Raw genomic sequence first — 26,472 nt, forward strand, 5'->3', positions numbered from 1 at the left:
TGTCTCTCATTTTTTCCATGTATTTTCACCTTTAAAAAAAGTCATGCACTGTTGTTTCAATCAGGATAGGAATAAGAATGTGTGTCCTTAAGCTACCAATTTTGATGATAAATCTGCTATCATGTATTTCTTCCACAATTTATATTTTAGGTATGTTCAGCTACTTCTATTTCTACCTACCACCATCCAGGTAAGCTATTATCTCTCTCATCTGGACTATTGCATAGCTTAAATTATTTCACTACTTCCACTTTTAATGCTAAGAACTTATCCTCATGATAACAAAAGCAGGGTTACAAAATCTAACATAATCAATGACTTTCCAGTATATATTAAATTAAACCTAAAATCACTGCTAATCTATTCTTCAGTTAAGATGTTTTGTGCTACAAATTGGAAAAAAAAAAAAAAAAAAAAAAAAAAAAAAAAAAAAAAGCTAAAACTAAAACAAAAACCTTTGGAAATCCAGAATTAAATAGGCTTCAAGGTTGACTTCACCTGGCTCTACCTTAGATTTACTGTGATTCTCTAAGTTTTCTCCTTTTTATGCAGCTGCTTTAACCCCTCAAATGGTAACAAATGCAAGAATTCCAGCTTTATATCTTCATAACACAGTATCCAAAGGAATGGTCCCCCCAAAATGAGCAGAAACTTTCCAAGAAGCCTAGACAAAGTCTTTCCTGGAGTCTCATGGGTCTGAAATGTACCATCTTTCTATTTCTAGCAAGGGAGAAGAGACTAGGGATATTCTTAGGCCAAGGAGCTTTGGGATAAATCCATGGCCTATGTGGAAAAAGAGGCAGGGGAAGATTCTCCTCCTCAAAACTCCATGTAGAAGCCGGCGCCGCGGCTCACTAGGCTAATCCTCCGCCTAGCGGCGCCGGCACACCGGGTTCTAGTCCCGGTCGGGGCGCCGGATTCTGTCCCGGTTGCCCCTCTTCCAGGCCAGCTCTCTGCTGTAGCCAGGGAGTGCAGTGGAGGATGGCCCAGGTGCTTGGGCCCTGCACCCCATGGGAGACCAGGAAAAGCACCTGGCTCCTGGCTCCTGCCATCGGATCAGCGCGGTGCGCCGGCCGCAGCGCGCCGGCCGCGGCGGCCATTGGAGGGTGAACCAACGGCAAAGGAAGACCTTTCTCTCTGTCTCTCTCTCTCACTGTCCACTCTGCCTGTCAAAAAAAAAAAAAAAAAAAACTCCATGTAGAGTGTGGCCTGTTTACTGTGTATTTCAGAATTCTGACATCAGAACTACCAGAGAATACATTTCTGCTCTTTCAAGCTAATGAATTTGTGGTAATTTGTTAGAGGAGCCATGGGAACTAATACTGCCTCTAAACAGGAGTGCACTGACTCCTTTCAAGTACTAAAAATACATCCTGTCTCAGGGGTGTATGCTATGACCACTGTCTTGAAGGTTCTTTTCCCAACTTCTTACCTTACCTTCCTCCCTCTCACCTTATTTAAAATCCACTTCAGGTATTAGGCCTTCCATGTCACAACAATCGAAATTAAGCCTCCGTTTACTGAACACTGTTCATTTCTGTTTTTGTACTGGCTAATTTCACATTTATTTATTCAATGGACCTAGATTATCAATTTCCTTTTGCAGGGCCTCTGAGTCATTAATCCACCACAGTCTAAATAGTGTCGGTTATAGTATCTAGCACATGAAAGGAGACTGATGCTTCATGCTGGAGACCAGAAACCATCCTAGGAAAAACAAATTTGTTAACTGTTAATTGCTACATGATTAAAGTTAAATGCTCTACATTATAACCATTATCACCTACAAATAAATCAGAAACAGTTTTACATTCACAGAAATATTTGATTTTTCAAAGTGTAAAATGCACATTTGATAGTTGTGATTTGTTTCCCAAACTTTATAAATATGATGGGCTGCAGAGAGGAGAGTTCCTGGTTTCTGGCTTTGGATTGGCCCAGTTCCAGCTGTTGCTGCCATTTGGGGAGTGAACCAGCAGATGGAAGACTTCTCTCTCTGCCTCTGCCTCTCTGTGACTCTGCCTTTCAAATAAATAAATTAAAAAATCTAAAAAAAAATTAATGATGGAAATATAATATGGTAGTAAGGGAAGGCATTTATGGTCATATAAGTAGGTGTGACACAGGTCTGGCATTGCAGGTTAATTAAGTATTTTTTTTAAAGATTTATTTATTTTACTTTGAAAGTCAGAGTTACACAGAGAGAAAGCAGCGTTTAACTTTCCATGTTTTTGCAGTGGAAAAGGAATAGACAGAACAGAATTTTGTTCAATTGTCTCTCAAAACATACCACTATACTTTTGAATATCACTTTCTAAAATAATTAATAGCTGGTTCTGGTACTGTTAAGCTGCGGCCTGCATCACTGGCATCCCACATGAGGGCTGGCTGCTCCATTTCAAATCAAGCTCACTTCTAATGTGCCTGGGAAAGCAGCAGAAGATGGCCCAATTGCTTGGGCCCTTGAACCCACCTAGGAGATCCTGATAAAGCCCCTGGCTCTTGGCTTTGACCTGGGCCAGGCCTAGCCATTGTAGCCATTTGGAGGAAGCAGCAGATGGAGGGCTTCTGTTTCTGTTTCTGTCTCTGCCTCTCCCTCTCTGTAACTCCAGCTTTCAAATAAATAAATAAATCTTTTAAAAATGAAATAAAATAATTAATAGCAGTCTACCTACATATTATTTAAAAATTGTGTCTGTATTGTGGTTGTTATTACTATCTTCAATTTGAATGTAGGCTGGTTAAAGAACTCATTGAAAATACTTAATTGGGCCGGTGCCGTGGCTCAATAGGCTAATCCTCCACCTTGCGGCGCCGGCACACCGGGTTCTAGTCCCGGTTGGGGCGCCGGATTCTGTCCCGGTTGCCCCTCTTCCAGGCCAGCTCTCTGCTATGGCCAGGGAGTGCAGTGGAGGATGGCCCAGGTGCTTGGGCCCTGCACCCCATGGGAGACCAGGAAAAGCACCTGGATCCTGGCTCCTGCCATCGGATCAGCGCGGTGCGCCGGCTGCAGCGGCGGCCATTGGAGGGTGAACCAACGGCAAAAGGAAGACCTTTCTCTCTCTGTCTCTCTCTCTCACTGTCCACTCTGCCTGTAAAAAAAAAAAAAAAAAAAAAAAAAAAAAAAAAAAAAAAACTTAATTAGGGGCCTATGCTGTGGAGCAGCGGTTTAACACCCTGGCCTGAAGTGCCAGCATCCCATATGGACGCCGGTTCTATTCCCGGCTGCTGCACTTCTAATCCAGCTCTCTGCTGTGGCCTGGGATAGCAGTAGAAGATGGCCCAAGTCCTTGGGCCCCTGCACCCACGTGGGCAACCTGGAGGAAGCTCCTGGCTCCTGGCTTCAGATTGGCACAGTTCCAGCCATTGTGGCTAATTGGGGAGTGAACCATCAAATGGAAGACCTTTCTCCCTCTCTCTGCCTCTCCTCTCTCATGTGGATATATATATATATATATATATATATATATATATATATATATATATTTTCCTCCATCCTTCCCTCCCCCTTCTTTGTAACTCTGCCTTTCAAAGAAATACATATCTTTTTTAAATCATTGAAGCAAACTTTAAGAAAAAACAGGAATCTATTACAAAAACAAAAATAATTGAAGACAAGGTTTTTTGGAAAGTCAGCAGAGGAATAAAAGCCTGTGTTATTACTTACATGATGTCTTAACTCACATCAAAGAAATGTGTAACAAATACTGCCACATAGAATTAAATTTAAAAGTCAATACATTTTCCTGGTCAATACAATTATGGCATCAAAGAGTTTAAGGTACAACAAAGGGATAAAATTGATTATAAAAGCCATTTAATATCATAAATAATAACTTCAGACTTATTCATAAACTGTTTGAATCATTGTGATCCAAGCAAAACTGACCATCTAGAAGGTAATCACCAACTACAAATCCTAGATTAGCAATGCAATGTCACAAAGCTCTATAGGCAGGGATTAGTGTAGAGCAGTAGAAACTATGACACTCAAATAGTCAACTTACAGTGGACAATTCATAATTTTAAAACAAAATTTTAAAACTCTATGATGCCTAAGCTCAATGGACACTGGGAACTGTCACTGTGGAGGAATAGTTAGTGACATGAAGAAATAATGTCCTGATATATGGAGGCACTTCAAGAAATATGATAATACTGTGAATAACAGCTCTGCTGCTTCTAAGGAAATTAAGGGTTGTTAATCAAGTGTATGGGGTATAGGAAATAGAATCTGTCACTTTGATTCCTTTGCTTATTTTCAATTAATAAACACCTCAATTTACTACTATTACGAACCTTGCATTGTGCCAGGTATACTGGAGAAAAAAGGATATGATCACTTTCTGAAGGAGAAAAATAACAAGAAACATATTTTAACTACTTTTCTGATGACAGATATTATGCTAAGAACTTAATTTGCATTTTCTCATCGAAACCTCCAACAGCCTGTTGAGAGAGCCTCTTTTATTATCTACATTTTAGAGACATGGAATTTTAGATGAGTAACTTCTCCATGATCAATAATAGATAACAGATTTAGGATTATAACTTAAACTATTAAATTCTGTGTTTAAAACACCTGAAAAGCTGTTTGCTTGATAGTTCTCTTTTTTAATGTAGCAACATGTCCCTACAAACTTCCTTTAGGTTTTGGCAAATTCTGTTTTCATTTTCAACTTGTTTTGAGACATTTTTGAAAATCCTTTCTGATTTTCTCTATGTACATTAGTATGTTGTTGTGAGTCCATATCTTTATGAATTTTCTAATTTTATTTATTGTTATTGAATACTAGTTTAATTACACTCTGGTTAGAAAATATATTTTGAGTAATATTAAACTTCTAAAACTATTAAGACTTGTTTTGTGAACTAAAATGCGATCTCATCTGAAGAATAGTCTGTATATAGTTGAGAAGAAAGTCTATCCTTCTTCTGCTAAGTACAAAACTCTGTATATGTCAGATAAATTCATTTGATCTACAGTGTTGTTCAAGTCAGCTGTTTCCTTACTGATTTTCTGTCTTGATTTTCCATCCATTATTGTAAATGAATATTGAAGTACACTGAAATGAACAGACTAAACCCCAATAGGCAGAAAGCAAGATATAATAAAGATAACCACAGAAATAAAGGAATAGAGAACCAAGAAACAATAGGAAAAAAATCAATAAATATGTTGCGGTTTAGAACATATTTTTAATGTTCTATTTTTTAAAATGACAAATTTTACGTAGAACAAGAAAAAGAGAAAGAATACTCAAATAAATAACATTTAAATGAAAGAAATACATTATAATGGATGATTTAGGCATAAAATAAATATAAGGGACTATTATGTACAATCATGTCAACAGTTACTTAGAAGACATGGATAAATTCCTAGAAAAATACATTATAAGCTATCATACTTGAATCAGGAAGAAATAGAAAGCATGAACAGGCCCATTAACAAGAAAGAAAATTGAATAAGTAATCAAAAATCACTCAATAAAGAACTTGATTGCTGATGTGTGAGTTCTACTGAACATTCATGAAAGAATCAATGGGGGTTGGGCAGCATTGTGGCAGGGCGGGTTAACACCCTACACTGAGTCTCCAGCATCCCATATGGGCACTAGTTGGAGAACTGGCTGCTCTACTTCTGATCCAGCTCTCTGCTATGGCTTGGGAAAGCAGCAGAAGATGGCCCAAGTCCTTGGGATCCTGCACCCACACGGGAGACCTGGAAGAAGCTCTTGGCTCCTGGCTTTGAATCGGGGAATGAACCACAGATGGAAGATTCTCTCTCTCTCTCTCTCTCTCTCTCTCCCTCTCTCTCTCCCTCTCCCTCTCCCTCTCCCCTCTCTGTGTAATGCTTTCAAATAAATAAATAAATCTAAAAACAAACAAACAAAAAAATCAATACAGGGGTCGGCACTGTGGCATAGTGGGTAAAACCACCGCCTGCAGTGCCGGCATCCCATGTGAGTGCTGGTTCGAGTCCTGGCTGCTCTGCTTCTGATCAAGCTCTCTGCTATGACCTGGGAAAGCAGTAGAAGATGGCCCAAGTCCTTGGGCCCCTGTATCAATGTGGGAGACCTAGAAGAAACCCCTGGCTCTTGGCTTCAGGTTGGCGCTGCTCCGGCCATTAAAGCCAATTGGGGAGTGAACCAGAGAATGGAAGAACTCTCTCTCTCTCTGTAACTCTGATTTTCAAAATAAATTTAAAAAAAGAATCAATAAATACCATTACTCCTTAAACTATGTCTGAAAACAGAAGACAGAACATGCCCAAACACATTTTATGAGGCCAGCTTCATCCTGACATCAAAGCCATCTCTATTTGCAGAGGTTATAACACTATATGTAGAAATTCCTTGGGGAAAGCAGTGTGGTGAAGTGGGTAAAGCCCCCACCTGCAACACGGGCTTCCCATATGAGAGCCAGTTTGAGTCCTGGCTACTCCTCTTTTGATTCAGCTCCCAGATAATGAGCCTGGGAAAGCGGTAGAGAGGGCACAAAAGCTTGGGTACATGCACACAGGTGGGAGACCTGAAAGAAGCTCCTGGCTCCTGGTTCTTGGCTTCAGCCTGGCCCAACCCTGGCCATTATGACCATTTGGTGAGTAAACTAGTGGATGGAAGATTGATCTCTCTGTCTCTTCCTCTCTGTAACTCTGTCTTTTAAATAAAATAAAATAAATTCTTAAAAATAAAGAAAATCCTAAAGATTCAACAATGAAACCAAAAGACTAATAAATGAATTCAGTGAAATTTCAGAATATAAAATCAACATACAAAAATCAATCATGTTTCTATACACAATCACAAACTTTCTGAAAACAAAATTAAGTATCTAAATTAAGAAAATTATTTTATTTAAAACAGAAACAAAAATAATAAAATATCAAGGTATAAACTTTAGAAAATGGGTGAGGCCAGCGCCGTGGCTCACTAGGCTAATCCTCCACCTTGCGGTGCCAGCACACCGGGTTCTAGTCCCGGTTGGGGCGCCGGATTCTGTCCTGGTTGCCCCTCTTCCAGGCCAGCTCTCTGCTATGGCCCGGGAGTGCAGTGCAGGATGGCCCAAGCACTTGGGCCCTGCACCCCATGGGAGACCAGCATAAGTACCTGGCTCCTGCCATCGGATCAGCGCAATGCACCGGCCACAGTGCGCCAGCCACGGCGGCCATTGGAGGGTGAACCAACGGCAAAGGAAGACCTTTCTCTCTGTCTCTCTTTCTCACTGTCCACTCTCCATTCTGCCTGTCAAAAAAAAAAAAAAAAAAAAAAAAAAGAAAAAGAAAATAGGTAGAAGATTTTATACACTGAAACACTGACAATCTTTTAAAAGAGATAAAAGATATCCCATGTTCATTGATAAGAGGCATTAATATTTTTAAATGTCCCTACAATTCAGTCATCTATAGATTTAACACAATTCCCATCAAAATTCCAATGGCACACTTTACATAAATGGAAAAAAAATGCCAAAACCCCCATTTAACCACAAAGCACCCCAAAAAACAAAGGAAGAATAAAGCTGGAAGCATAATAATGCATGCTGATTTAAAAATGTGTTACAGCACCAGAGTAGCTGAATGAATATAGTACTGGCATTAAAATGGACAATATAAACCAATGGAGTAGAAGAGAGAGGCCCCAAATAAATGATAACAATAGATTTTCATATTTATAATAACATATCCATATCATCCCTTAAAAACAAATAAAAGCTTTTAAATAAAATATTCTCAGAAGTCTAAATATAATCATAGCCCTTCTGGTGTTTTCTATTCCAGTATCATGACAATATCATAGAATCGTATGATGGCCTATAAAGAAATGAGCAGCAGTACAGTTCTAAGATTAGCTCATATTTCTTCTAGTGGAAAAAACACATCTTACGTCTGGAATTATAGGAAAGGTCAGTATTTCAGTCAAAGAAAGGACACCAAAGAACTAAAATATAAATTCCAACACCAAGCAACTACATAGGTTGTTGTTAAAGGTGCCAAACTGGGAGTGCTTTTGGAATGCTTTGGAGTACTGAATCTCACGTTAAGTCAAGATTTTTTCCTAGCTCCTCAGAACAGTCCACATGCCTAATATATCTTCATTATCCTTTTTTAAAAATATTTATTTCTTTATTTGAAAGTCAGAGTTATACAGAGAGAGAGAGAGAGGTCTTCCATCCGCTGGTTCACTCCCCAGATGGCCACAATGGCTGGAGACGCACTGATCCAAAGCCAGGAACCAGGAGTTTCCTCTGGTCTCCCACATGGGTGCAGGGACCCAAGGACTTGGGCCATCTTCCACTGCTTTCCCAGGCCATAGCAGAGAGCTGGATCGGAAATGGAGCAGCCAGGTCTCGAACCAGCACCCATGTGGGATGCAGCGCTTCAGGCCATGGCAGTAACCAGCTGCACCACAGCGGTGGCCTTCATTATCCTTAAGTTATATTATCGTAGATTATACCTTCCAGGCCCACACTAGTGGTAATATTCTAAAAATATGAAACACAAGATTGAGACAATAGTTTCCTATTTTAAAAATGTAAGGGTCTTAAAATTGCATAACAATTGGCCGGCACCGCGGCTCACTAGGCTAATCCTCCGCCTAGCGGCGCCGGCACACCGGGTTCTAGTCCCGGTTGGGGCGCCGGATTCTGTCCCGGTTGCCCCTCTTCCAGGCCAGCCCTCTGCTGTGGCCAGGGAGTGCAGTGGAGGATGGCCCAGGTGCTTGGGCCCTGCACCCCATGGGAGACCAGGAAAAGCACCTGGCTCCTGGCTCCTGCCATCGGATCAGCGCGGTGCGCCGGCCGCAGCGCGCCGGCCGCGGCGGCTATTGGAGGGTGAACCAACGGCAAAGGAAGACCTTTCTCTCTGTCTCTCTCTCTGTCCACTCTGCCTGTCAAAAAAAAAAAAAAAAAAAAAAAAAATTGCATAACAATAGTTTATTCAAATCTGATGGCACAAGTCATATATTTTCTTCTAAATTTATTATAATTCCAACCAAGCTAATATCAAAGAATTATTCAAAACAATTCCCAGAGCACTCATTTCAATCTCCTTTCAATGCATACAGCCATGGTAACTTATATTTCTAACATAATTTCAAAATTTTGAAAGATACTAAGTTCTTATTGATCATCAAAGAAAAACTAAGTTACAGTCAGATTTTTTTTACTATGGAACCTATTGATAACAAATATGTTGGTTGAGGTTTTATTGTGTTTATAACCTGGATATACAAAAATTATAAACACGTGAAATCCCACTGGTAGAACATTAAAGTATTAATATCATACCTTTCCCTATCATATTTTTAAACATAAGTTTATTTTCATGAAAACAATAGTAACTCAAGTTTTTAAGCAAAACAATCTAAACACCTCCAATTTACTAAAGAACGCTTTTCATTGAAGTATTTTTTCTTCTGAATTTTGGTCTTTCCTTTTATTCATCAAGTACAATGTCAATAAGAATACAGTAATAGTAGTTATACTGTATTTCATGTCAGAATCTCTTTTTTCTTGAGGCTTTATTTTAACTCAAGGAGAGCTTGAAAAAGAAAGCATCTCTAAAGAATGAATATTGGTCAATTTTTCCAATATAGACTCGAGTTCTACGAACATATCTGGATAAAGATGATGATGGGAACAAAAACAAAAATGTACACAATTTATGCAAAAATGATATTGCTATGGAGAAGAAAAAGATCCCAAGAGAGAATGCCATCAATATTTATTTATGAATCATCATCCTGATTGTGAGTATCATGAATGATATTATTACTCTACTTTCTCTGAATGTAGCAATTACTTCTACAGGAAAATCCTTCATTCATCTGATGTTTCCCTGCTGACCAACTATTCAGCAATGATTGCCACAACATTAAATGATATGGAAAATACATACTTCAAAACTGTCTGAACTAATATAAGCTTTTTCTATACATCCTCATACTTCCAGAGCCTTTAAGTCATAGCAATACCCAAACCTTAAGTTAGGGAAAGACTAGAGCGAAAAACTATGTGCACCATCTGGTAACCGTGATAAGGAATATAAACACAGTATCTGCATGGCTTTAACTCTTATGAAATCTTTTAAAGATAGCTTTAAAAGAATAACACAGGGGTTGACACTGTGGCACAGATGGTTAATGCCCCTGCCTATAGGGCCAGCATCTCATATGGGCACTGGTTTGATTCCTAGCTGCTCCACTTCCTATCCAGTTCCCTGCTGATGCACCTGGGAAAGCAGTGGAGGATGACCCAAGTCCTTGGGCCCTTGAATCTGAGTGGGAGACCTAGAAGAAGTTCCTGACCCCTGGCTTTTGATCAGCTCAGCTCCAGTTATTGTGGCCATTTGGGGAGTGAACTAGCAGATGGAAGACCTCTCTCTCTCTCTCTCTCTCTCTCTCTACCTCTTCCTTTAACTCTGTCTTTCAAACAAAATAAAATAAATCTTAAAAAACAAGAATAATGCAAAAATATGCAATGAATGATTAAGGCATATTAACTATTTGAGATATGAATTGATGGTTAAGAAACAGATTAGATATGTGCTCTGATTTGGATATGCCACCCTAAAAGTTAATGTGTTGGAAACTTAATCTCCTAATTAATGTGTTAGTAGTTTTGGAGGCATTGTCTTTGTGAAGCAATTAGGACTAGATGAAGTCTTAAGGGTACAGCTCCCAGGATGGTATTAGAAGATTTTAAAGAATTTTATTAATATAAAGAAAACAGATTTCATAGATACAATTCTAAGACAATAAACATATTTCTCTGCCTCCCTCCTTCAACCTCCTTCTTACTTCCTTTCTTTTTTATTGCTTTAATTTTTGCAATGACATAAACTTAGTTTACTTTACAATCATAGTTTTAATGTACCACTAACAAGCAAAAAGTAGAAAGATCACAGGAGTATAGATAAGGTTATACACAATGATTAAATCATAAAATATCAGTTTCACTCTTTTACTTTTTTTTGTATTCCATATTAGATACAACATACCAGATAAAACATGATCCTTGTCTATTGGGGATTGGCTTATTTCAGTATGCATAATGGTCTCTCATTGCATTGTTTGTTATTTTGTTGCAAAAGACATGATAATAATGAAATTTCTGTCACTAAGTAGCATTTTAAAGAAAATGACATAACCTACACTAGCACTCTTCCTCGGTCTTGCCATGTGATGCCCTTTGCCAGGTTATGATCCACCAAGAACATCCTCTACAGATGTCCAGGACAGATGCCAGTGCCATACTCACTAGGTACTCATCCTCCAGAATTGTGAGCCAAAAGAAATTTCTTTAAAATTGTCCATTCTTTATTATTTATTATAGCAACAGGAAACATGATAAGATAATATCTCAGGTATGACTATAAAAAATCTGATATTTAATTCCTGATTGACTGTGTCCAGCAGAAAACACTTCAGTCTCCCAGACAAAAAAGTCAATATTTTCACAAATGCCACAAGTATAATCAAAAAAGAAACTTTCTAAATATTGATCAAATCATACCTTAATAGAGAAGGACAGAACAGATGTATGTACAACAAATTACTTTATCACTTCAAATTTTATAAGAGTTTTGAAAATTGAGATAAAGCCTCCACTGTACAAAAACTGAATGTTAGCTCATAGCATTGAGGACAAACCTTTAACATGGATATATCCAAGGAAACCAAGTCCAATGACTTTTTTCCTACTGTAAACTATAGTGAATAAGTTAGATCTTTGGCCTTCTCTGATATTTTTAGCAGTCCATTAAAAAGGATTAAAATGTGAAGGCACTTAAAGTTTTCCAAAGGATCAGAGATAGTAAAGATGATGGAAAGCAATATAAAAAAGAAACTCCCCACTGTGTCAAACAACAAAACAATTTCAGGTTACTGCAATGTCACTTGTTAAAGAAGAATCCCTGAGTCAACCTTTCTAAGCCATGTTATATAAATAAAGAATGAAGTTTCTGGGCTGTCGCTGTGGCCTAGTAGGTTAAGCCACTGCCTGAGGCACCTGCATCCCATAAGGGCAGCGGTTTGAGTCCCGGCTGCTCCTCTTCCTATCTAGCTCTCTGCTTATGTCCTGGGACAGCAGCAGAAGATGACTCAAGTGCTTCGGCCCTGAACCCATGTGGGAGACCCAGAGACCCAGAGATGCTCCTGGCTTCTAACTTCAGATCAACTCAGCTCTCGCCATTGCAGTTACTTGGAGAGTGAACCAGTGGATGGAAGACCTCTCTCTCTCTCTCTCTCTCTCTCTCTCTCTCTCTCTAATTCTGCCTCTCAAATACATAAAAAATATTTTTTAAAAAAGAATTAAGTCTCATATTACGTGTTGTTACGCAGCCAACTTATTCAAAGAACCCACATCTAACAAGGGTCATGGTGCATCTATGACATTTACAAGGGAAGGTCCAAAGAAGGAAAATAAATACTCTTTGGTTCTCAGCATTTAGCTAGTCAATGACAGGAAAAGAACACAGTCAATGCATTATGGGCAATCAATGCAGAACTTATACACAGAAGTTATAATTTGAAAAATTAGAGTTAGTGATTTTCTAAAGAGCATTGAGACTATCTCAGTAATAGAAATAAACAAAAGCAGGTAAAAATATAAAGAGAAAAGAATCCAAGGATGCTGATTAAAAAAAAAAAAGAACAGGAAGAAATAGGGGTCAGTGTTGTGTGGCAAAGTGGGATAAACTCCTGCCTGTGATGTTGACATCCCATATGAGTCCCAGCTACTCTACTTCCAATCCAGCTCCATGCTATTGACCTGAGAAAGCAGTGGGAAATGCCCCAAGAACTTGGATGTTTGCCACCCATGAGGGATACCTGGATGGAGTTCCTGGCTCCTGGTTTCAGCCCATACCAGCTCTGGCTGTTGAGTCCATTTCAGTAGTAACCCAGTAGAAAGAAGGTCTCTTCTTTCCTTTCTCTCCCCACCTCTCTCTCTCTTTCTCTCTCTCTCTGTAACTCTACCTTTCAAATAAATAAATAAATCTTTTTTTAAAAAAGGGAAAAGTAATTCAGAGTAGAGAACCACAAGCTTGAAGCAGAGGCATCCAGGCAGAGAACTACACAGCAGCAGTGGGAGGCCAGAGGTGAAGACGTGACATGGATAAGAACTGCGGAGAGCTGCAAAAGAAGTCTCACCTAGAGAAGACTCTGGACCACAGGCTAAATGAAAACAACAGGCATTATCCACAGTGAGTGTTCACTAACATTACTGACATCTTCCTTCATAATAAGAGATACGTGTTACTTACCCGATTTAAATGGTTGTTTCCTAAAATAACTTGTAGTAGAGTTTTCTCAAATTCTTCCAACTTCTTGGAACACTTTTTAAGAATATGACTAGATAAGTTACTATCACTGATCAGGCTAGCCAAAGTACCAACAGCTTCTGTACAAAAGCTTGAAAAGGGAAGTTTGGGATTACGATAGAAAGTGATCAGGCCATCCAGCAACTGAAAAACAGAATCAGAGACTGTGGAAGAGTCTTTCTCAAAATGGGTTAAGTCTGTTTTCAGACTACCTGATTCTGTCAAATTCTTTAATTTAAGTAGATGTTGCAAAAACTGCATGTGAGAAGACAGAGGATTTCCTGGGGTAGCACTAGGTCTTTTCGAAAGTGGCAGTGGTAGAAAAGGTGTGGGTGTGCAGCTTTCCAAAAAATCCTGGGACAGCTCTGAAGCTTCAATTCTCTGCTCATTTGATAAATCGCATCCAGAATCTTCCATCAGAGATAATGTATTCTCAGAAATGGGTTCCTGAGCCTGTAACTGGGAAGATAGGTTTCCTGAAACAGAAAGGAATAAAAGAGTTACCTTCCTGTAGCTAAAATTTCTTAACATAAAAACTAGATACTGATTTTTCTAAACTTAAAATACTAAATGAAGCATTACATACATACATATTAAACATTTAGCAAGTAGTAGTATAAAAACTACATAGAGGAAAAACTGAAATAAATTATTTAATATTTAATTATGTAAAGAAATTATGTAATATGACTAATTGTTTAATATGACTATCTTCACAGCTAGAAATCAAAAGTGATTCACCCATGTATTTTCCAGTTCCTGTGTCTCAGTCAACTGCATGCCATACCTGAGAGATACAGAGAATACCACTTGACCCAAAGGTGATCATAGGCTGGTATAGGTTCTAAGAGGTGACAACCAAGCAATAAAGTATATCCAGAGATGGATACTTCCTTGGGCAGTAAGAAAATAGGAGGACCATTAAACAGCCCACCGTGTCTGGGGAGGTTAATGTATCTAGGAAAATGTCATGCTGGAACTACTCAAAAAGTAAAGAAAGAATTCAAAGTTAAAGTTGGGGAAATGGAAAAAGTCAAGAGAATTACATATATCAAAGTTCAAATAGATTGATGCTGTTTTCACAGCAAGAGATTAAGATAAGTAAAATGTAGGCTAGATCATAAAAGATCTTATAAGATGTGTTAAGAACCTTGGAATTCATCCTATGGTTTATAGAATCGAATCCCAACTTGAACAATGTAAGATCACTTTGGAAAAATTACACACACAAACAGGTACCAAATATGTAAATGCAAATACAGACAATATTTCCATCTTTTGTGTACATGTATGTGTTATAAATACAGATAAATACAAATACAGATTTAGGTTAGTGAAACCATGCCTATAACCTCTCCAATCTTTTGATTCTGACTGAGAAATGCTGTATTTAAAGCCCGAAACTAGTAACTTCAGGTCATTCTTTGACAGATATGTCATTATAAACACAAACGAGGAGGTGGATTTTTTAAAAAAAAAATGATTATGAGTGAAATATATGAGCTAAATATAAAAGTTCTCAATGAACATTTAATCTATATATATTGGCTACTGGTAATGGGGACAGGAATTAGGTGTGAAAAGCTGTAGTACAGGAAAATGAAATGCTATTTTCATTTGAAAAAGCATTGTGTTGGATGTCTATAGGAAGTGGAAATTCAAGGAAAATATAATGTAACATTGAGAGATCAATTAATCAATATCAGGGAATGGAAGAAATGAACAACAACTAACTGAGCACCAAAAAGGAAATCTGTTAAAGTGAAATGAACACTAGGAGAAATGGTGACTTGATCAGCCCTCGCCCTGAATGTTGATGAACAACTTAATATGTTATCCCTCCTAGTATTTTTGTTTGTTTGTTCTACTTAATACTATTGGTTGAATACTTTAATCAATACACAGTTATTCTCAAGTGTTGAAACTTAACTGAAAAGTGATCACTGTTAAATATAAGAGTGGGAATAAGAGAGGGAAGAGATGTGCAATTCGGGACATGCTCAAGCTGACTTACCTCAAACGGTAGAGTTAGAAACATACCAGGGGATTCCAATTCAATCCCATCAAGGTGGCATGTACCAATGCCATCTCACTAGTCCCAGTGATCAATTTCTGTTCACAATTGATCATAATGATAGGACTAAGAACCAAAGGGATCACATAAACATGAATAGTGTCTGCAAATACTAACTGACAGAATAAAAAAGGGAGAGAAGGATCCAACATGGGAAGTGAGATCCACAGCAGACCCATAGAATGGCAGATGTCCTAAACAGCACTCTGGCCTCTGAATCAGCCCTTAAGGCATGTGGATCTGGCTGAAAAGCCCATGAGAGTATTTCAGGCATGGAAAGCCAAGACAAACTGAAAGATCTCCACGAGTGAGATCCCAGTGGAAAGAACAGGTCATCAAAGAAGGAGGTACCTTTCTCTGAAGGGAGGACAGAACTTCCACTTTGACCATGGCCTTGTCTAAATATGATCAGAGTCGGTGAACTCAGGGGGCTTCCATAGCCTTGGCAGCTCATGACAAGAGCCTAGGGTGATTACTGAGGCCATCAACAAGAGTGTCAATTTGTTAAGTCAACAACAAGAGTCACTGTGCACTTACTCCTCATGTAGGATCTCTGTCCTTAGTGTGCTGTACATTGAGATTTAATGCTATAGCTACTATTCAAACAGTATTTTTCACTTTATGTTTCTGTGTGGGAGCAAACTGTTGAAATCTTTACTTAATGTATGCTAAACTGATCTTCTGTATATAAAGAGAATTGAAAATGAATCTTGATGTGAATGGAAGGGGAGAGGGATTGGGAAAGGGGAGGGTTGCGGGTGGGAGGGACGTTATGGGGGGTAAGCCATTGTAATCCATAAACTGTACTTTGGAAATTTATATTCATTAAATAAAAGTTAAAAAAAAGAAAAAAAGAAAGAAATGAACGAAGCAGCTACTGTAGAAGAGCAAGAAAATGCTTTACCTGGGAAACACATACAAAATATCAAAATATAACTTTGAAACCAGATTACTGACTGCATTTGGGTAATAAAGTAGAAGGAAGAATAAATGCATCCCATGGTTCTGACTCAGGTGACTGGATAAATGACAGAGCTAACAATTAAAATGCCCAAATACAAAGAACTGGCTTAGGAGAGACAATGACAAGTTTAGGGTTGATGATGTAAATGTTCAAGCAGCCAGATAAAATCCACACAGCACAGTTCATATAGAAATTGGGCTAAATGAAAAATACATTTTTGGAGTCAACAGTGTGTAGGGGATATCTCAGACTTTGAAAATGGTCACAATCACTCAAGAAGAGAATGGGCAGCAAGTAAAACAAAGGATCAAAGTGTGATCCTGAAGGGCATCAATAGTTGAGAGCTAGGTGGAGAAAGAACCATTACTAAGGAGAAAGAAAAGTAAGATCAAAGTGGTACAGGAATGATAAAAATGTGTCAAGGAGACAGCTTCAAGGAGAATTGCATGCAGTGAAGAAGTGTTATAAAACAGAGGATAGAAAAAAAAAAGATCTACTGGACTCGCCAATTAGAAAATCACCAGGAACAAATCCATACCAGCTTTATTCACAGAAGCTTTGGTCAATCAGGGTGACAGAGGACTGGATAGAATGGTCTAAATGAACAGGAAGAAAGTAAGCAAACAGTGGCCAACTCTTCTGAGGACTTTGATCTGGACAGTATAAAATGGATAATAATTATAGACAAATATGGTGTGATAAATCGAAATTGGAAGACATTTGAACTAATTCAGACAAAAAAAGAAAAATGAGAGAGATGCAGAGATCAGAGTTATAAGAGAAAATAAGAGTGGCAGGTGTGGGGCCAGCATTGTAGGACAGCTAGCTAAATCATCACTTGAAACACAGGCATTCCTTATAGGAGTGCTGGTCTAGTCCTGTCTGCTCTGCTTCTGATCAAGCTTTCTGCTGATTGCCTAGAAAAGCAACAGAAGATAGTTCAAGTACTTACACCCCTGCCACCCATAAGAGAGACCAAGATGGAATCCTGGCTTTGATCTGGCCCAGACTCAGCCGTTATAGCAATTTCAGAAGTAAACCAGTGGATAGATTTCTCTCACTATCTCTCCCTCCCTCTCTGTCACTCTGCCACGCAAATAAATAAATTAATGAATAATTTTTTTTTTTTTAACAGGCAGAGTGGACAGTGAGAGAGAAAGAGACAGAGAGAAAGGTCTTCCTTTGCCGTTGGTTCACCCTCAAATGGCCGCCACGGCCGGCACGCTGTGGCCTGCACACTGCGCTGATCCGATGGCAGAAGCCAGGTACTTCTCCTGATCTCCCATAGGGTGCAGGGCCCAAGTACTTGGGCCATCTTCCACTGCACTCCCTGGCCACAGCAGAGAGCTGGCCTGGAAGAGGGGCAACCGGGACAGAATCCAGCGCCCCGACCGGGACTAGAACCCGGTGTGCCGGCGCCGCAAGGCGGAGTATTAGCCTAGTGAGCCAGAGCGCCAGCCTTTTTTTTTTTTTTTTTTTTTTTAAAGAATGGTAGGTGTGACACGTGGCCCTGGAGAAGGTAGGAGACTGAATTAATTAGCTCAATGGATGGTGGCTTAGTATGTGGAAATAAACTTTTTCATGAGAGACTAAAGGAAACAAGAGAATAATGTACATTATGTACAAAAACTATGAGTCATTCAAGTGCTTAAAGAGGTCTAACCCAACACTGATAGTTTCTTAAAGTTGGAGATAGGGAGATAGAGCATAAGAACAGTGAAACTGACATTTGTTATGCTGTCCACCATATATTTGTAAACCTACATAATTTGTTGCCCTTTTGTACTTCAGTAAAATCAGAAGCTGAGGAAGTAAAATCAGAGGATACAGTTTTAATTTAGAATTCACATATTTAACAAGTGCCTATTATATCAACTGCAAATGTGCAGATATATACTTGCAAATCATCAATAAAGCATCTGAACTCCAAGCTTAGGGAGATAACACAAAAAGTTTTAAAATGTTCTTGTCTACCATCAAGGAATTTAACTGCAGGTAGCTTTTTCTATATAGAATATCCAGATAGCCTGATTATCTTAAGCAGCCCCATTTTTCATGAGCAAGAACAGACATTTGAAATGATTCCTTCTCAACATATCCACTTTCATCTTCATAAATAGTAGTAAATATTCAGGTAAATTTATACTTTTATTTCATGGAAGTCAAAATTGGTCTCTACAAAGTAAATACTTTTGTAACCCCAAGCAAATTTCCATCCAGGTAAGTTGAACTTCATGAAGAAGATTTGAAGGAAGACTTAAGATGAACTCTACTAATTAATAAACTGGACAGCAAAAGCTGATTTCTGGTTTCTATTTCCAAATCCACTCCACAAGTGTGCCTTTTGGCAAATCATGACTACTAGCATACCTTCATATGCAACAGGAACAAACTAGAAGAGAGTATTTCTACCTGGATGTTTCATTGGACAAGAATATATAAAATTGATCATCATTCTTCATGACTACTTTTTTTTACATCTTCAAAAATGTGTAACGAGAGTATGTGTTGTAAATGCCAATATGGAAAACATGCAGAGAACTTCCCCAGTGCTCTCTTGGAGTGTATCAACTTCATGAAAGAAGACCAAGCTGACATTTTATACAATATGGTTATCAGTATTAAAGTCAAACTACTGAATGAAAGAACATTATACTCATATTTTACCTTACAAAGTAGTTTCATCAAATAATTCAACTGATGTTCACAACAAACAAGGAAGATATGTCATTATAATTTCTAATTTATTGGTACATGTAGGCTCAACTTGTTTCAGAGAATTGAGAAAAGACATATCATCAGCAAGTAAAACCAATTCTTCAGTTTCAAGTTCAATCACATCAGAGCCACAGAAGTCCCTGTACTTCCCTACCAACTACTGTATATTTCTATTTTATTATCCATCGATTTCTATGTGTTATTCACTTTTTTAGGAGCTCCTTGAGGGGATGTCTCCTTTTATCTTTGTGGTTCTTTCAATGGACCACAGTATCACTTACAGAAGACACCTTACCATGAAAAGAACTTAACGTGCAACTTGCTACCAGCAGTGACAGATCATCTCTCATCTTTAATGTTTATAATGAACTAGGGTCAACCCCATGGCAACTTACACTAAACCACAATAAGTACTGATATAGATGGTTAGGTGGATAGATAAACAGAAAGAGTATACCTATTGCAATAGTTATTTTAAATATTTAAAAAAAAAACTAGCTGGGGGCCAGTGCAGTGGTGTTGTTTAAGCCACTGCATATGACATAGGCATCCCACACCAGAGTAATGGCTTGAGTCCCAGCTGCTCTGCTTTTGAATCACTTTCCTGCTAATGCACCTTGGAAGGCAGCAGATAGTAACCCAAGTATCTTTGCTCCTGCCACTTCATGAGGAATAACTGGATGGAGCTCTCGGCTCTTGGTTTCAGCTTGGTTCAGCCTCTGACTGTTGTGGCCATTTAGAAAGTAAATCAGCAGGTGGAAGATACCTTTTCTCTCTGCCTTTCTCTCTCTCTGTGACTCTGCCTTTCAAACAGCAAAAGAAAAAAAATTAAAAATTAAAAAGCTAATAATATGGTTTTCCATAGAATCTAGTCCCGTTTGCAATCAATAGCTGATTTATTTTTCCCCTTTCCATCCTGAATACTCAATGTTCTGATGACTACAAATAGCATTTACACTGGAAACCAATGCTTCCATAATGAAACCACTCACTATCTAACAGAGTAAATACTACTTGAGCAAATGTGACTAATGTATATATACTTTTAAGATGAAAAAGAGATGGCTAAACATTTTCAATGAGACTGGTAGTGGCTTGAGATCTCTGACATATCCTAAATATGATATTCAATCACAAAGATAAGATTTTAAAACATACCTCCAGTTGTTAGGTTAATAGCTAGTATGGTGATAGGCTGTAATATACCCCTGGGATTTTTAAAAAGGGTCTTCCAATACTATGATCAAATTCTACTCATTTGCTTAGATGATTGTTTTCAACACAGATATTAAAGCATGGTTAACAAAGCATCCTACCCAAAGGACAGAAAAGGAAATGAAGCCATGCTATGATAACTCTCTATAACTCCTCATTGTCCAGGAGGGAGTAAGGTGTCGCAGAAGTCAAATGAAGCTTCCCTCTTCATTGCTCATTGGGCTGATGGCCTTGAGGGCTACAGGGTCTCTCTAACTTATGGACATGACCTAATTAACATGTTTGTCATTGGACTTAATAGAAATAAAATACACACTCATATACATACACACAAAGATCAAACATCATCTGATAGTCAGTACTCAGTAAATATCACACATTATTATTAAATAATTACAGATGAAAGAAATCTAAAGTATACTCAAAAGTGAAATCACACACAAATATACATAAAATATCAATTAAAAGTTGCACCAAATAAAACCTACAGATTCTATCTGCAATATTCTATTTCTTTCTCATATTTTGGATCCCACACACTGTCTACTCCATCTTGCTGAGTCTATAACCCTTCTACTTTCTTTCAGTTTTGAAGATCCATTTTGAACCCGCTTACAGTTTCAGAGTAGATCTTAAGTATCCACAACAAAATATTATTGGTATCCTCTTTTCACACATCTTGCCCTAGAAATGCCACCCATGAATCAACAGTAAATTTACTTTCTGTTGTCCTCAAAAGCATCCATATCCATAGGACTTCCTGATGTCTTTTTTCACTTATTTCTGCTGGCCTTACCGTTCTCATAAAATTAAATCTGGAGACCCAAAGACCTAAAAGGCACCTTTTTCTGTACTCCTTCTGAGACCTTTGAAGTTTATGTTTATAAAACTGAACAAGTCATCTTCATTCATAAGAAATACACAGCTCATGCTTGTCCCATATTGTTTTGTCATCCAGCATCACTGCTATCCTTCCCATAACTTGGCCCTTGGTTCCTTTCTCTGTTTTACCCTCAACATACTGCAAAACAAGATGTTAGACTGAATCTACCTTCTACAGATGCATTAGTTAGTGTTCTCCAAAGAAACAAAATCAAAGGGAGATATGTATATTAGGTTATACAAACAAGGGTACTCTAAAAAAGTTCATGAAAACTATGATTTAAAAGTTTATTTGGGTGCAAAAAACATTGAAATCCATTTGTATTTGTACACTCACACACAGAGAGCATATTTGAAAATATTTATAGAAATCAAATTAAAAATGTGCTTATTTTGCTGTAAAAATGTAATCCATGCACAGTTTTGATGAATTTTCTATGAATTTTTTGAAAATCACTAGTGTTCGTGTGCATTTATATAAAGATTTACTATAAGGAAATGACTTGGAAAAATTATGGAGATTGAGACTTCCTAATATCTGCGATAGGCAAGTGGGAAGCAGAAAAGCCAATAGTGTAAGTTACAGTTCAGAAATCATTATACTCAAGACCCAAGAAGTTCTGAGGTTCCAGTGCAAATATGAAGGTGCAAAAAGACCCAATCCCAGCTTTAGGTCAGTCAGGCATGAGTTCCTCCTTACCTGAGGCAGGATTATTCTTTTTGGCCTGGTCAGATCTCTAACAGGTAAGTCCAACTCACGTTAGTGAGGACAGTTTTATTCTACCAATTCAAAGAGTCTTCACCAAAAACACAGTTACAGACATACAGAATGATGTTTGATCAGATATCTGGGCACCTGTTACCCCATCAAACTGACATAAAACAAGCCATCACAACACATGTCTGAATCTGTCCTGCCCTAGTCCCTTCCACAACTTTTAGTTCACACCGTTAATATCTGTTGTACTAATTAATGCGATAACTCACCTAGCTGATCTACCTGTCTCTACTTCTGTACTACTTCAAACCACATTCAGGATTTGTCTGAGAAATCACCATGCTAAAATACTAGTTTGATCACAGGACTTTTGTCCTTAAAATCTTCCAGAGGCTTCCCTTATCTTACAGAACACAGTCTTCCAGGTTTCTCAACTCAGCCCACAAAATCCTTCATTGTTGTGGTCTCTAACCAATTTTCCAACCTTACCTCCACCCTTAACCTTATTTACATGCAAGAAATATTAAACTACTTATAATTCACTGAAACATGCCCCAGTAATTCATGCAACTGTGCATTTGCATAAGGTGTTCCCCCTGTCTGTTGTGATCCTATGCTATAACTCAGTGATGTACTGATTCATCCTCTGTGAAACTTTCCCTTCTCTCACCAGGTCAAAAAAATTATTCTATGCTTGTGCTACCTGGAATTACTATACTCAGTAACCAATTCTGAATGTACTAGTGATTCCATATTGGAAGGGAGAGTCTTCAGGGCAGACACAGAGTTTACTTATGTGAGTATTTCCGGTGCTAGATGCCTGTTCTACACAGCTACCACCTATGATTTCCTAGCATTAATAATCATTCACACACAACTGTTTGTTCCTCTGCACAATTTGAAAGTAATGTTTTTGCCACCTGGTGGTCAAACCAAGAATGTTATTTTTCAACACGACAACTCATCTTCTGATATGACAATGTTTCACTTGAAAGCAATTTTTGGCCTTTTGCCTCTCGAATCATGTATCTTTGTACTCTGAAAGCCATTTTGAAAAAAAAAATTGATAAACAAAAGGCTTAATTGCATTAATACTACACTACAAGTCTGCATCACTATTCTAATTTTTTAATACACCAAAAAAGCCAGCAGTATCAAATACATGAAATGATAAGCAAATGGCCTGATTTTTGCCTTAGTGAAATTATCTACACTGCATGAGGCCATCTTCTACAGCTTTCACAGGCCACAGCAGAGAGTAGGATAAGATGTATGGCAGCAAGGACTCGCACCAGTGCCCATATCAGATGCTGGCACTGTAGGCTGCAGCTTTACCTGCTATGTTACAGTGCTGGCCGCAGGTTGTCTCTTTCCTTTTGACATAATCCTTCATCACTGTTGTGCCTTTGACTTTCTTCCCCTATTCCAGTTTCCTGAATACCCCCATCTTTACCACACTTCAAAGAATCTGCTGAAGCAGGTGACTCTCAAATCTGTACCTCCAATCCCAATCTTTCCCAAACTCAAGTGATTAAGTTTCCTGGCCTACTACAATAACAGCATGATTTGACCTCAACACTTGTAATCTCACACATTCAAAACAAATCTTCACTTACACTTAGAAGAATCTCTTGATAACAGTGCACCAACACTCAGCTCTCCAGGGTTAGAAGACTAAGGATCAATTTTGATTTCCTTGACCCCATATACAATATTGATCCTGTCTCACCAATCTGTTCCTTTGAATCACTAAGGCTGTACAGATTTTATGGCTTTCATAATAAACAACATTCTACCTGGATCCTCTGCCCACCTCCCAGTTTTCTCAACATTGGTTTGCATTGTAATTCAAGTATCTCTTTAAACATCAGACAGGTCTTCTTTGCCCACCCAATCAACAGAAACCACCAAATCAGTTTCATTCATATCATCCTATTGAGTTACCTAGATTTTGCTAATCATTGTCTGGTCATTTCCTACTGGTATATTCTAACCCTACCCGTAGGAATGTGTACTCAATGAAGATCTGTACTTTCTATCTTACTGCTGTATCCCAGAGCCTGTAATGTTCAACTGGAGCTCAACAAATATTCACTCAACAAATCAAAAGTGGTATTTTTAAAATGTCATTTCCTCTTTTATTTCCAGGCAAAAATAATTACATGTAAGGCCTGAGATATGAAAATGATATTCCTTTTTCCAATCTCCTCTCTTTCTTGGACAATAATAAACTGCTCTCCAAATAATCTGTCTAAATAATCTTATCCTTCAGAGCACATAAAGGGATAAAGTATGGAAAACATACTGCCTGGGATTTGGACATCCAATAAATGTTAAGTTTCTGTTCTACTTTCCTGACAGAAAGTGTACAAAAGATCCTTGCTAAATGCAGAACAAAGCATAAAGCACACTTTCCATTGGCTGTCACACTTCTTACTAGGCTCCAACCTAGTTTATCATCTTATTTTCCAGAACACTCCTTTGTACTCTATATGCCACAGTCATGTTAAACCATTTTCCATTAGATTAATGAATCTAGGCTTTACACTTCTCCCTCTTGTCTAAAATACCCTAGAACCACAGTCCACTAATCCTACCCATCCTTCAAGGTAACCAAGGTACAATTCTAGGAACATAATGATATGCCCTTCCTCCTACCCTCTTTCCATTTCCTTTTCTATCCATCTCAGAAAGACTTTCGCTTAAAATTTGTTTGTTTATTTGAAAGACAGAGCAACAGAGAAACAGCATGAGACACCGAGCAACAGAGAAAGACCAAGAGATACCAAGCAACAGATCTTTTGTCTGCTGTTTCACTCCCCAAATGAAGCCACCTAGGTAGAAAGAAATCAAGTACTTGAGCTATATTTTGCTGCCTGCCCAGGAACATTAGTAGAAAGCTGGATTGGTAGCAGAAAGCAGGGTAGCTGTTATTCAAACCAGCACTCTGATATTGATATTGGGATGCCAGTATTGCAAGCTGTGGCTCAATCAGCTGGGCCACAATGCTGGCCCCCTCATAAAGATTTTTAAAAATCCTGTTCTCTAAGACAATATAGTAACTCTCTCCCTCTCCTCTGAACACCATTATCTTTCTCTGGACCATAGAGCCATACTGAATATAAAGAGTGATGTGATATTGCTCTTGCTAGATTATGTGATACTATGGGTAGGGTATAGACTTTCTCTCTACATTCTCTATAGTTTATAACCTATCTAGATACTTAATAAAAAAGGAGGTGGATAAATGAGCAAAGTAATTGCCCTAAATGAAAAGAATCAATAGGGCAAAACTGGGAGCTTTTAATCACCATCTCTCTCTGGATTTTGCTATTTAGGCAACAAAGACATTCAGTGTAGATTAAAACACACACAGACACACACACACAGACACACACACACACAGAGTCCCATTTTATTTTCTAAAAAACAAGAAGTGTCTTGTTGGAAGAAGGCAAAAACTTACACTCTGTTGCCAATAGCTTAGCACTACAGAGAAGCATCAAAGCCATGAAGATACAACCTATTAAAAAGTGAACCATGATCCACCCACTTAACTTTCATTCATCAGTGCACAGATCTTATCAACGCCACAAAGAGCTGGTAAAACAGTAAAATCACTGAAGCCAGTAACAAAGCACATTCAGTGCCCCTGCTAATACCATGAATGCCAAATCACATTGCTTCTTCCACAATGGAGCCCCAACTACCTTCCCTGCTGAGATGCCTATAGACCCCTACTCTCTCTGTGATAAGCCTTTTTCCAACAGAATTTGCTTGACTTTGTTTCGTACTAATCCACTGGATCCATGGCTTGGATTTCAGCTCTGACTGAGATCTAATTGCTCACACTTAGTCCTGAAATACTACCACTAGGTTGGCTTAATTCCTGAGCCTCCCTACTAGGAAACTATGGTTGGTGTTCATCTCTACCAGATATGTTCACTTCTCTCTCCTTATAAAAAGTCATGCACTGGGCTCCTTTCTTTTAAAGATTTATTTATTGATTTTTAAAATCATAGTGAAAGAGAAAGATCGATCTTCCATCCACCAGTTCACTCCTCAGATGGCCACAGTGGTCAGCGCTGAGCCAGGCAGAATCTAGGATCTTCATCTAGGTCTTCCACGTCGGTAGCAGGGCACCAAACACCTGGGCCATCTTCTGCTACTTTCTCCAGGCCATCAGAAGGGAGCTGGATTTTAAGTGTAACAGCCAGGACACAATCCGGCACCCATATTGGATGCCAGCATGGCAGGTGGTAGGTTTACTCACTATACCACAACACTGGCCACACTGAGCTCTTTTAACCAGTGCAATGTTTCCCTAACATGCATCATTAGGTGAATATACTAAAATGAGGTATTTCTGGGAACAGGCATTCAGTATACCAAGGGGAAAGTTCCAGGAATTGTATTTTAAATAAACATGTCAGGGGATACAGCTGCTGGGGTTTTTCTGCTTAAGAGCCAGTGCTACTCCTAGAAATCTCCAACATGGCTACAGGCTCTGCATAACCACACCCAATCATGTGCTTGAGCCTCACTCCCTTCATGCACCAGATACCATACACTTCAGA

At 38.5% G+C, this 26,472-nt stretch overlaps 1 protein-coding gene across 1 annotated transcript in view; it reads right to left on the reverse strand.

The window, feature by feature from the left end:
• The window catches only part of MEI4 (meiotic double-stranded break formation protein 4), a 254,801-nt gene that overhangs the window by 131,520 nt on the left and 96,809 nt on the right, over nucleotides 1-26,472 (reverse strand). The window contains exon 3 of the mRNA XM_051854544.3: nucleotides 13,268-13,800. Coding sequence (XP_051710504.1) covers nucleotides 13,268-13,800 — 533 coding nt within the window. The remainder of the gene's footprint in view (nucleotides 1-13,267; nucleotides 13,801-26,472) is intronic.

The sequence above is a fragment of the Oryctolagus cuniculus genome, chromosome 5, assembly GCF_051225735.1.
Source record: "Oryctolagus cuniculus isolate XC-2025 breed Fujian yellow rabbit chromosome 5, ASM5122573v1, whole genome shotgun sequence".
NCBI classification, from domain to species: domain Eukaryota; kingdom Metazoa; phylum Chordata; class Mammalia; order Lagomorpha; family Leporidae; genus Oryctolagus; species Oryctolagus cuniculus.